The 13,070-nt window shown below is 45.6% G+C and overlaps 1 protein-coding gene across 1 annotated transcript in view; it reads left to right on the forward strand.

The window, feature by feature from the left end:
• Positions 1-13,070, forward strand: part of LOC102381934 (coiled-coil domain-containing protein 158-like) — a gene marked incomplete at its 3' end in the record, with an annotated part of 76,942 nt that overhangs the window by 53,621 nt on the left and 10,251 nt on the right. Inside the window, exons 14-18 of the mRNA XM_014525776.2 lie at positions 5,026-5,215; positions 6,732-6,884; positions 7,502-7,614; positions 8,904-9,062; positions 11,900-11,992. Of these exons, the coding sequence (XP_014381262.1) occupies positions 5,026-5,215; positions 6,732-6,884; positions 7,502-7,614; positions 8,904-9,062; positions 11,900-11,992 (708 nt within the window). The remainder of the gene's footprint in view (positions 1-5,025; positions 5,216-6,731; positions 6,885-7,501; positions 7,615-8,903; positions 9,063-11,899; positions 11,993-13,070) is intronic.

Here is a 13,070-nt window from a genome sequence, read left to right on the forward strand (position 1 = left end):
CATACCCAGTAATGCCCGAATGCAAACTCATTCTTAGCCCAACTCTGCCCACTGCCAACAATAGACGGGTCAGTCTGACTTCAGTCCTGGGGAAGATCTTTGAAAAAATTGTCAAGGAGGACATCACCCACAAGCTTGCATCTGGTGTCCTTTTATGACCAGGTAACTACCCACCTGGACATGGGTCAGGAGGTGGATGTCATCTACCTAGATTTCAGCATGCCTTTGATACTGTTTCCCATGAAAGCCTCTCAGTTAAGTTGGAGAGTACTGGCCTAGACCAGGTTACAGTGAAGTGGGTTGAGAATTGGCTTAGTGGCCAATTCCAGCAAGTCTTAATTGATGGGGTGGCCTCATCCTGGAAGGCTGTCTCCTTCATCCAAGTCATGAATAAAGATTTTGAAGAGCACGGGCCCAAGCACTGCTCCCTGGGGTACACCACTGGAGATGTTGAGGTAATCAGGTAGAATAGACTCAATGGATGGAATAATCGTTCCTGTGTGCTGGTTTGTCTTGCAACGTTTGTTAGGGAGTTCTTCATAATATTTGGACAGTAGGAAACTAAACAATGGGTGCCTGCTTTGCATTTCTGTCTGCAGGACAGACACCTGTGTCTGGTGGATCTTTCTAGCACCTCACTTCATGAAGGATGTGGACAAGCTCAAAAGGATGCAGAGAAGGGCCACCTGCATGATCAAGGGCCTGGGGGACAGGCCGTATGAGGAGAGTCTTTGAGAACTTGATAGCCACCTACAAATATGTCAAGAGAGAACAGGACCTAGGTGAACAACTTTTCAGAAACCCCATCTGCCTTCCCCTGGGAATGGACACAAGCTAGTCGAGGAAAAGTTTTAGCCGGACATAAGGAAAAACGTATTTTCTGTACGGCTAACTAGAATCTGGAACAGCAGAGGTGGTGCAGTCGCTATCTCTGGCGGTTTTTAAGAGGAAGCTGGACAAATACCTCATTGAGCTTGTTTGAGCCCAATTACCTCCTGCCCATGGCAGGGGATAACACTTAATGATCTATAGGTCCCTTCCGGTCCTTCTTTCTATGATTCTATGACTGTTGCACAAAAGGCACAGTAAGCTGCCAAGCACAGGTGGGCCAACACCCAAACAAAGATGGAGATGATAGCAACTCTTGTTAAGTCTTGCACCACATGGGCCACTAAGGCTAAGAAGTAGAAGAAGAGTCAGGAGATGTTCCGAAGGCAGGACGTGGCCATGGTCTGCCACAGCATCAAGCAGTCCAGACAAACCACCACATGGCTGGCCAGCAATGCCAAAGCCCATACCCACACCTCTGCTATCGCCAAGCAACAAGAAGCCCTGCTTGAATCTGTGAAGGCTGACCAGGAGGCAATGGATAACCTGTGTCTGTACTGAACTTGCAGCCTGATGCAATCCTGTGTGCTCTTCACATCATGCCACAGTACCACATGCTGCCAGGGCAGCCCACAGGTCAGTGGGTATACATGTACCCTCCAGGCTTCCAGTTGCCACAGCCCCTGCAGTTGGAAGCAACTGTTTGGTAAGCCTCAGCTTTGTCCACACAGTAGCATGTCCTTGCCTGCAGCTGTGGTTACTGATCTAAGACCCCTTCCCATATCAGTGCTTGGGAGTGCATGCCCAGCAGTCATGAGGGAGCCATATTAGCACTTCCCAGGCAAGCACTGGAGCCATGGCAGACAGCACAGCAGGAAGCCTGTCCTTTTTCAAGGACTCTGGCAGCTGGGAGGAGGGCAAGTACTGAGGGGAGCTGTGAGCAGTGGCCAGGCCATGGCGGTGGGGTAAGTTGCAGCCTGGTATGAGAATGACTTGTGGAGGGAGGAGGTGAGGGCAGCATGCCCCACCCCATCCATTACTCCTTGTGCTGTTGGCAGCATGGCTGGCATGGGAGTCCAGGTAGTGGCTGTGGCAGCAATGAGTCTTGCCACCCTGCTCCACCCTCCCATGCTGGGTCCTGCCCGCTGTGCTGCAGAGGTGGCTTCTGCCTCTGCTGGTCTGGCCAGGCTGCAGCCCCATGCTCTCTGTGGGTGCACAAATCTGGGGGGCACATGCTCCCCCATGCCCCTTTGACGTGTCACCTGTGTGGCCTTCCCCACCCGCACTGCCCCATAGACTTACCTGCAGGGAGCTGCTAGAGCTGCTCTCCACACTGCACCCCCTGCCTGATCGCCCTCCTTCCACTCCCCCAAGTTCTTACAGGCTGGAGCTCTGCCAGCCTGTAAGGGGATACCTGCAGTTTCCCACGTTTTTCTATTTTAAAGGAGAAAATCCACATTCTTCTGCTTTTTTTCTATGGCAAACAGAAAATTAGTATATACAGCATTAACATATGGTGAAGCACAAGCAGCATCTATGTTGTCAAAAATATATACAAAATATGATCCATTTTTAAAGTTTGTTCATGACCCTTTCATGTATTCTTGTGACCCACTTTTGGGTTGCAACCCATGGGTTGAGAAACACTGGTCTAGGATCAGCGGGCTGCCTGCTGGTTCAGTAACGGGCAGGCTGATGGGCCCCTCGGGCATAACTGACCTGTGCCTGGGGAAACAGGGTTTTTTTTTCTATGCTGTTGTGGGGTGTGAAACTTTTCATTGTGTTTGTGTCTGTTCTGCATTTTAAATAAATGTCACCATTAAATGAGACCTGTGATTCTCCTTGCTTATCTGGGGAGGAAAATAAACACCTGCTTTTGCCTCGCATCTCACAACCCAGCAACCACCCTCCTGCCTAGCATCCATTCCACCAACCACCCCTTCCCCCCCAGAGGGAAAACAATGTTCCTTTTTCAGAGGGTCTATATCGTGAGCTGTGTTCCAAACTGGGAGCACCCCTTCCCTCAACTCTGCCCTCTGGGCAGTGCTCATACTACATAGCTAATATCACAGCCGTCACTGCAGCTCCATCCTACACTCCCCCGCTCTCCTGAAATACACAGCAGTCCACCACCAGTGCTGGAAGTAACCATGGGAAAATTCAGATTCTGTTTCAAGAGTTTAATGGGAAGCAAAGTTTGATAGATTTTCAAACCTTAATAGTACAGGGGAAAATAAAAGTACAGCTTTAAGTACAGTTTAATGCAGCTTAATAGTACCAGGGATGCTCTTACACCTGACCTCCATTCCCAACATGGCACCACTCTGCCCTTCCAAATAGTCATGCAAAGTGATCTGCCCATACATATAGTGCCTCATGATTGCTCTCCAGAGACCATTCATGCGCCATGATGAAAGCCATGGGAGCCATGGGGCACTCTAGTCTCATTGTCCATACCTTGGAAATAGCCTCCCCCTTGGCCTCACAGATGAAGATGATCAAACAGCTCACTGGCATCCAGACAGGACTTCAGGGACCTCCAGTGTGCCTTGAGGAATCCAAAAGCGTACTCCATAGACATTTGGCAACTTCTGATGTGGTAGTTGAAAAGTTCTTTATGGGCTTCTAGCTGCCCTGTGAAAGGCTTCATCATCCCTTTGCATTGGATACATGGGGTCCCTAGTTAGCAGTGGAAGCACACTCACACCCTCCACCTATATGCTGGGCATGCCAGGGGCAAACTCCCCCCTGCTTCAGATGCCCAGTGGGGTGCAGCTCCAGCCAGTGCTGCACATCATGGTGAAGGGTGCAGCCTTCCCTGCCACTCATGCACAACTCCTGCACTCACTGGGCTCAGAAGGGAAACCCTGCATGCTGGAGCTGGCTGCCTTTCTTGCTGGGGCTGCGCAGCAAGAGAGGGAAGTCCCCTGAGGGGTAGGGAAGGCAGCCAGGTCCAGTGCCTGAGGCTTCTCTCCAGTCCTGTGCAGCCCTGGTGGGGAAAGCAGCTGGCTCCAGCACTCAGGGCTTCCCTCCTGTGCCTGGCGAGTGCGGAGGATGCACATGTGTGGTGAGGAGTGCCAGTGATATAGACTGCCTGGGGCTGGCTGCGCCCCTCTTTACGGTGTGTAATGCTGGCCGGAGCTGTGTCCCACCAAGCACCTGTACCCTGAGTGTCCCGCTGGCTGCTCCTGCCACTGCTACCACCTACAGGGGCTATGCGCCATGGTGGGAGTGTGGGGGGGTCCCCCCACTCACACCCACAAACTGCCCACCCAAGCTCCGCATTGCTGCCAGCTCCACACACCGCACTCCTGCCCAGCTGCAGCTCTGCTCCTGCTGCTTCCCTACCTGCTGCCCGGAGCCAGCAGGAGACCGGGGAAGTGGAACACATCCTTGGGGGCTGCACGCTGGCCAGGCCCTTCCTCCCACAAGGGTGGAAGCGAGACAATAGGGTATGTTTGGGGCTGTGTGTACATGTGGGTGCCTTGCTCCTACCCTCATGGGCGGAAGGGCTGGGCAGGGCACAATTTGTTGGTGGGCGCAGCGGGCTGGATGAAAGTGTTTGGTGGGCCAGATCTGGCCCGCAGGCCATATTTTGCCCTGCCCCTGCAGTAGACCAATACGGCTACAAACTGGATACCTAAAAACCATCTTATTCTTCTAAAGATGCACTAGTTCTGCATGGCTAAAATAAATATAGTCATAATTATGTTGTTTCAGGAATCAAATCTGCAACGTAAAACGGCATGATTTATACCTGTCACTTATCAGACAAGAACTACCTGTTAAGATACACTGATTCAAGCAGACAGTTTCAGAAGGATTGGGATTCAGATGGAAAATGTAGCCTGCACCTGTAAATGGGGATTTGTAATATTTGGAGGTTAACCTGAAGGCTGTGTTGCAAAGGGCATAATCTAACCCTGGAGTTTATATCACTTGCATATCCTGCATTTGACAGTTTAGAAGATTATATAGTAAACAGTCAGGCTAGACTGTAAATGACCTGTTTTTCCAAGATTATTGATGTTACATCCTAATTTCTTTTGGCCTCCATTTGCAGTAATGTCTTTTCCATTCTCTTTTGCCTCTTTGTATCAATATATTCTATGGTAAGATCAGGTTTAAAATAATAATGTAGGCATGTCTTTATCACCAATTAATAGATTATTTTTAATAATTTGCTTATATAAGTAGATTTCAAAGGAAAAGAAAGAAGCCAGAATCCGTGAACTGGAGGCCAGATTGAGTGAACTGGAACTGGAAAAAGTTAAACTGGTAAACACCTGCACTGAGAGGCTCCGTGCAGTAAAAGATATAAAACTGGAAAAGGACCAACTCATGAATGAGCTGAAAGCCAGTCGTACTGAGCTAGCCAGCCTCACAGGTAGGGAGCTTCAAGCTCAAATATGTGCTAAATCAGGCTGATGTTAAAAATAGAAGAGCAGCCTGCTTAATCCAAATATGGCTGCTAGTAAGGTCAAGTACATGGTTCCCAAATGGAGTGCCCTGACTACTTCAGAGATCTAATTCATGATTTGGAATCATGGTACAAAATGATGAAGATACAATCTAGGCTAGAAAATCAAATCTACTATGTGACAGAATATAAACTTCGCCAAGTGCCCTCCAACTTTCCTAAGTGTTAAACATAGAAGTTGACAAATGCTAGGAACTCTTCATTGCCATTATTAATGGGGGTTTTTCATTTCTGTTTTGTTAGGGCTGTAAATTATTGAAAACCTTGTATCCTGACCCCTCAGGACTAGAACCTTAGCAAATGTGTTCCTTAAATACAGTGTAGGAAGGAAGCTCAAGATGCCAGGGACATACATTATGTGTTAGCAACCAAAAATATTTGGGTCTGCATCAGAAGCTGGGATAATTAGGAGCTGAGATTACACAAGGATATTTTCTTTCACCAAGAACTCAATGAGATCACTACTTATGTCAACATTAACAGTCAGGCCTACTGTAGTTCATATGCTTTCCCATTTAAACCGTCACTTTGCACTCATAGACACCTCCATTTATTTTCAGATGATGCACCTGCCACAAAGACAGTCCCAAGAACCACAGTTTAAGTCTGACTTCAGCAAAATTAATATACGTTAACCATGTACATGATTTTATGTGGGAAGTTGGAGTGGTATGGCAACCATTGCTGACCAGTGAAGGTTGGGAGAATGTGTGGTGGGTCAGAGCTGAGTGAAAGAGCTTGAAACCCCATGAGCCAGAAGAAGGGTGTGGGACCAGTTAATAGTGTGGTTGGATGGTGTGGGGCTGGCCCCACAGGCTACATAGGACCCATGGAACACCTTCTCCCACCCCCCCATGCTGCTCCCACCCCTCAGTGATTGCTCCAGCTGGTCTGGGATACAGCAGGAAGAAGCCAGGCATTGCAAGTGCTTGGCGGCAGCCACAGCAACAAGTCATGATGCCAGGCTTCTTCCCATGGTGCTGCTGGGGCTCCAGCAAGCCAGTCAGAGTTATGGTGCTGAAGCCCCAGCAGCACCCCAGATTTTTGCCCCACAGGTAGCCAGACACCTGGATTAGAGCAGTGGTGCTGGAGCCCTAGCAGTACTGAGGGAAGAGGCCCAGCAACATGGTTTCGTTCTTGCATTAGCCACCAAGTGCTGGTGATGCTGGGCTCCTTTCTGCAGTACTGCTTGGGCTTCAGTGTCAAGGGCCTTCAACGCCCAGATGCTTGGCTACTGCCTCAGCAAGGTCTCCTATCAAAGCTGGAGGCTGGATGCTCCAGCTTTGTGGGCAGGATTCAGACCACAGGCTGAATATTCAACACCCCTGTTTTAAAGGATTAAATGCAACTGTATAATTTTGGTGTAACAGGCAGGAGCTGTTTAATCATTTTATGATTTTATTCTTGTACTTCCGTTGAGCAGAGGAATATGAAAATTTAAAGCGGAGTTATCAAGACAAAAGTGAAGAGGTGGAAACTACCACAAACAAACTGAAAATGCAATTGAAATCGGCCCACGCTGAGTTGGAACAAACCAGAGCCACTTTAAAGACTATGGAAGGCTCTGATGGCCATGGTAACCATGGAGGGTTTTAATTTATTAAAACTTATTTATCTTTTTAACAGGAGCAATTTGTAACTGCTGTTAGTATTTTTAGATATAATTTTATAAAATGAATGAAGTAGAACTGCATATGCAGACACTTTCCAGGGTTGTGTTGTTGTTGACTAGACTCCTTAATAAGTGAAAACACTTATAACTAGAGTTGAAGTTCAGTGTAAGAATTAAGAACATAATGGCTCTGCCATTTACTGAGTCAAACCATAGGTCAATTAAGCTCAGTATCCTGTCTTACAAAGTGGCAGAGCATGAATGCCAAGGGGCAGATGATAAACGGGAGAGATCCAGAATCTTACAGCCCCAACTCCTCTATCTGCATAATCCTCACTTCACAATTCTTTTCTATCTTTTTCATGTACTGGGCCTGATACTACCATCCCTTTCAAGACAAAACTCCCAATGACTCAGGGACGTTTGCTTCTTATGCTAACTGTGGAAACCCTACCTGTTATATGTTTTTAGTGTATTATTGACAACTGGCCTCTGAAGTCTTTCATCAGAAGTCAGAAAGCATAGTGCCTAATCCATTTTGTTCATAGACAACTAATTGCTTGGGAACTTGTCTTTTACAGCTATGAAAGTTGCAATGGGAATGCAGAAGCAAATCACAGCCAAGAGAGGACAGATAGATGCGCTGCAGAGCAAAATTAAATTCTTGGAGGAGGCAATGACAAATGCGACTAAGGTCACAAGAGCTTCATGTAAAACTATTTAAGTATATTTAGATAAATAGTTCCAAGCAGAAACATAGGGCCAAATTCAGAGATTAGCCTGAGAGACCAAAGCAAGTATTAGTTGATATAATTTACACTTTCATCTGGCCTCCCTCCTGTGTGTATTACACCAAGTAGCATCTTGCCAAACTTCATTACACTTACTCTGAATGAGGATCATGCCCTGAGTGCATCTACACGTGCACTTTACTGTGGACTAGACTAATTAGCTCAGCAGTAAAGCATGACCATCTACACATGCACTGGTATTAGGAGACAGTAAACTAATTAGCTCGACTGTAAGATAATACTGTTAGGGACAGTACTATCTTACAGCAGAGCAAGTAAGTGCACTGAAACACGTGTAGACGGTGACAGGTGCTGGCTGGGGCATGAGGGTGTTAAAGTGTGGGAGCTGCCTGTCACCTAGCCACGTGGCTCCACACTCTCAGCACCCTTGTGCACCTGTTAGGCCCACTCCCACCCAACACTGCCACCCAAAGCCCGGGCTGATCTCCTTGTGCCCCTTGCTAGCCCAGAGCTGCTCTGCCCCGGCTCAAAGTGCTGCTGTCCTGGGCGCACATTTAGATGCTGTGCCTGGGAGTTGTTTCAAATGGCTCTGGAGTTGCACATATAGATGCACCCACTAAATTAATTTATACTTATCTGATTGTGCATAGGAGCCTTAAAATTAGCATATATATAATTTACTGCCAGAGCAGTATAAAATGGCTTTAGAGCACATGAGAATCAGGCCCTTATTTATTTACAGACTTGCTTACATTCATGCCGACTTACCATCACCTAACCAATATCCGTCCTCACACATCCCTCTGAGTCTGGCCTACTGTACTTATCTGATGGGTTTATTTTGACACCAAATTTGAGTTATGAGCCAGTTCTTCAACTAGAATAGGTCCATCAAATCAATGGATTACAGCAAATGAAAACTTGGTCTTCTTTTTTAAGTATATTAAAATGTGTATGTTCTCAGTAAAAATGCATCAAATACATCTCTAGTGGCAGGTATTGAATTTGACCTTCTTGCCAGCACCATGTCCTCTAAGCCTTCACACAATGCCATCTTCCTATTGTAAAATTCCTGTTTCATATAAGAACAGTAGCTGAACTTTTAGGATTCAACCAAAAACTTAAAAAAGCTGAAGAAGTTCATAAAGGCATGGAAAATAGATGTGTACAATCTTAGCAGTTATAAACAGTTGTCTCACATCTACTTTTGCATTCACTTCTATAAATACAGGAGAAGCATTACCTGAAAGAAGAGAATAATAAACTGAGCCAAGAACTGAGTTGCACTGCAACAGAAAACAGCAAGATGGCTGAAGAACTGGAGATCCTAAGGTCACAAGATCGACGTCGGAAAGAAAAAATTGCTAACATGGAGGCAGCCCTTGATAAGGTAGTATTTGTTTCAATCAGACCGTTTATTCTGTTTGCTTTTCTTTACCAATTTCTTTGCAGTGAAGACATTTGTATTTTTATCTGTGCTACAGCATATACTTTTTACTCCCCTGTACTGTATGTTTTACATAATGAGGTGACAGCTATTAAGGCCCTCCCTTAAACGCCATGTCTGATTCTGAAAACAGAAACCTTAAAATACTGCCTGTTGGTCCAAGGAAGTATCTATACCTTAGTCAGACAGGATTGCTACATCTAGTGGGGCGTTCAGCCCCAAGGGAATTGGAATTGTTATTTGCACTGCTACCTTTCCTGGGATGTTCTGATGGGAGGACAGTTTTAAACTGTGCTCAGCAACTGTGTGCTCTCTCCTATGGCCATGTGGCCCAAGAAGAACTTTGCCTGGCTTTGCTTCTCTCAGCAGTAAGGTAGCTGCTGACTGGCTGGTGGCAGAAACGAGAGCAGGTGTTTGTTTGTTTGTTCATTTGTTTGATTTATAGCTGCCCTTCCCAACAAAGGCCCCAGGCAGCTTACAACAGAATAGAATAACTTATAAAACAGGAAAAATGCTTATAAAACAGGAGAAAACAAAACAAAAACCCACTAAACAATATTGTAGCCTAGCTTTGTTTGCTAAATGCCTGTCCAAATAGGAAAGTCTTACTGCACTCCCAAAAGATGTCCAGGCTTGAGTTCTGATGGGCCTACCTGGCTGGGGTCACCTGACCCTACCTGGCTGCAGTCACCTGACCCCCCTGGCTGGGGTCACCTGACCCCAGATGTCTTTCCTGCTCATGCAGTGGGCTGGACCTGATGATCCTTCAGGGTCCCTTCCAGCCCTATGATTCAGTGATTCAAGAAATTCCAGACCTGAGGGTTGACTACTCAGAACGACCTCCCACACGTTTTTGCCAAGCTGACTTGGCTCATTTATGGTATTTTACAGGTTTCTATGCTCACAATAACTCACATACTGAGGCCCATGTATAGTGTAGAAGAATCAGTGTAACTTAAACACAGAGAGGACAAGAGCCAGGCCCAGTGGGATAGGTCCTGCAGGAGGAATGTACTGGGGTTATAAAATGTGATGGGAGGCTGGGATTGTCTTGACAAAGTGGTGACATCCTGTGTCTTTCAAAGCAGATGATAGTGTAAGAGTGATGTTATAACCATGATGGTCCAGAAATTTCTTCTGTTGGAAGGCTGTCATCAGGTATTTTTGGCATCACGTTTGGGTCTGTTACATAGCTGTCAAATATTTCTCCAAGTTAGTGTTTCTTAGTTTAGTAGCATAAGTGAGTAGCTCCTGTTTAAACTGATCCCTTTTGGAGGGTAGGTGAAGAAGATAGTTTCTCAGTTTTTCTGAAGTTCTCCTGCATAATTGTGTTGCATATATAGAGTTCTGTGTGTTAGCTAGAGGGTTGTAGATGATGAGTCCCCTTGGGAAGGAAAAGAAGCCAAAACGGTTGATAAATTGACAAACAACTGGCATTTCCTAGCTTCCAAAGGGTTGCCTTTGCAATGTGAATATATATATTTTTAATGTAGATGTGTGTGTAGTGTGTGCATGCCTGCAATAGAGTATTATATTGACTTACTGCAGTGATTCTCAACCAGGGTTTGCCATATCTTTTGAAGGGTGTCTTGAGGTGTGAGAAGGTAAGTGAGATGTAAGGAGATAAGCAGATAAACTAAGCAGATAAGTACAGGCTCAAGCTTGTCCCTGCCTGGACTGATCCTCCATCCCCACATCCAGGCCCATCTGCAAGGAAGTAAGCACTGTCACCTGTAAATTAGTTTTTGAAATTTGGGTGCCACTTAATTCAAAAAGATAGAGAGGAGTTCCTCAAGTCCAGTGAGGGGTGCCTTGAGTTCAAACAGTTGAGAATCACTGACTTACTGTCTCAAAAGATGCAGGAATTGTACCAATTAACAGTGTGAGGCTTGTGCTGTCTCAATGTAAGGGGTTGAAAACTAACACACATTTCAAAAGTACTTTCAGTAAAGCAGTGAGTAAGGACAGGATAGACAATACCTACCTTTCTTGCCTGGAAGAGCCTCCAGTGTGTAGAAAGCATAAAACAGAATTGATCAGCTTGCTGCTTATAAATGATTTCAGAACTGACTATTAAAAAAAGCTGCTGCTTCTTCATACGGGAGTTTCTAATGATGTTTATGGACAATTATTTATTCACAAATGCTTCTGTGCACATGCTTTTATGTCATGTGAAAATTGTAAAGAATCACAGAAAGAAAGTTAGATTTTCCTCTAACTGTACAAGGAACTTTATTAGAACAATGAAAACATAATTATGTTGAGATGTTCTCTCTCGTTTCTCATTGTAGAGCTTGGGTTAGACCCTTCCCTAACACCAACCTCTTAATTTTCTGGTACGCATTTAAAGAAACAGAATATATATTATCAGATCTTCCCTTACGCTTTCTGAATAAACTATTTTAACTAGAAATCAACTTAAATAACAAAGCATAGGTCAAAAAATGAGCAACACCACCCCTCATCCATTTTAAAGTATTGAGGAAGGTTTTGTCTCCTAGCACATTTTAATTACTAATTCCCAAAGGCGTTCAGTAGATTTTTGATTCTCCCTGAAGGATGACCTTTCTTTAATGTTGTGACATGCATATAATTGATGCTAGGATTATATAACAATTCAAATGCCCCTGGAACTCTGCAGGGTAGGCCCTTGCTGCTCTTATATTTTTAGATAGCATCTAACACATTGCTGACATTATGCAAATATATGTACTTGAGAGAAAATATTAGTATCTTTAATTTATTGAAAATAAGCAAATGGTTTGTTTTGTCTCTTATAGGCATCTATGCAATTTGCAGAATGCCAGTGCATAATCCAGTGTCAGGAACAAGAAGCAATGCGCTTCAAGCTGCAGCATGCTTTGGATGTAAAAGTAAGTTCTCTAGTGTAAATATGAGCAGTGAAATAATATGCTTTGCTGATGATTCTAATATCAACACTACCCTTATTTCTTTCCAAAATATTCACAAAGAACCATGTTCTGGTATCATTAATCAGGTTGTGTAGCACATCACTCTGCAAGTGGAGCCAAGAATATTTGAATGCTCGTGGTGCACGGGTAAAGTCCCGGAGGACTGGAAAAGGGCCAATGTGGTCCCCATTTTCAAGAAGGGGAGGAAGGAGGACCTGGGCAACTATAGGCCAGTCAGTCTCACCTCCATCCTCGGCAAAATCTTTGAAAAAATTATCAAGGCTCACATTTGCAAGAGCCCGCCAGGACAAATTATGCTGAGGGGAAACCAGCACGGGTTCGTAGCAGGCAGATCGTGCCTGACTAATCTGGTCTCTTTTTATGACCAGGTTACGAAACGCGTGGATACAGGAGGAGGGGTAGATGTCGTGTACTTAGACTTCAGGAAGGCCTTCGATACGGTATCCCACCCCATACTGGTGAACAAGTTAAGAGGCTGTGACTTGGATGACTACACAGTCCGGTGGGTGGCGAATTGGCTAGAGGGTCGCACCCAGAGAGTCATGGTGGATGGGTCGGTTTCGACCTGGAAGGGTGTGGGCAGTGGGGTCCCGCAGGGCTCGGTCCTTGGACTGATACTCTTTAATGTCTTCATCAGTGACTTGGACGAGGGAGTGAAATGTACTCTGTCCAAGTTTGCAGATGACACAAAGCTATGGGGAGAAGTGGACACGCCAGAGGGCAGGGAACAGCTGCAAGCAGACCTGGACAGGTTGGACAAGTGGGCAGAAAACAACAGAATGCAGTTCAACAAGGAGAAGTGCAAAGTGCTGCACCTAGGGAGGAAAAATGTCCAGCACACCTACAGCCTAGGGAATGACCTGCTGGGTGGCACAGAAGTGGAAAGGGATCTTGGAGTCCTAGTGGACTCCAAGATGAACATGAGTCGGCAGTGTGACGAAGCCATCAAAAAAGCCAATGGCACTTTATCGTGCATCAGCAGATGCATGACGAATAGGTCCAAGGAGGTGACACTTCC

Source organism: Alligator sinensis, unplaced genomic scaffold (genome assembly GCF_000455745.1).
Source record: "Alligator sinensis unplaced genomic scaffold, ASM45574v1 scaffold155_1, whole genome shotgun sequence".
In the NCBI taxonomy this organism is placed as follows: domain Eukaryota; kingdom Metazoa; phylum Chordata; order Crocodylia; family Alligatoridae; genus Alligator; species Alligator sinensis.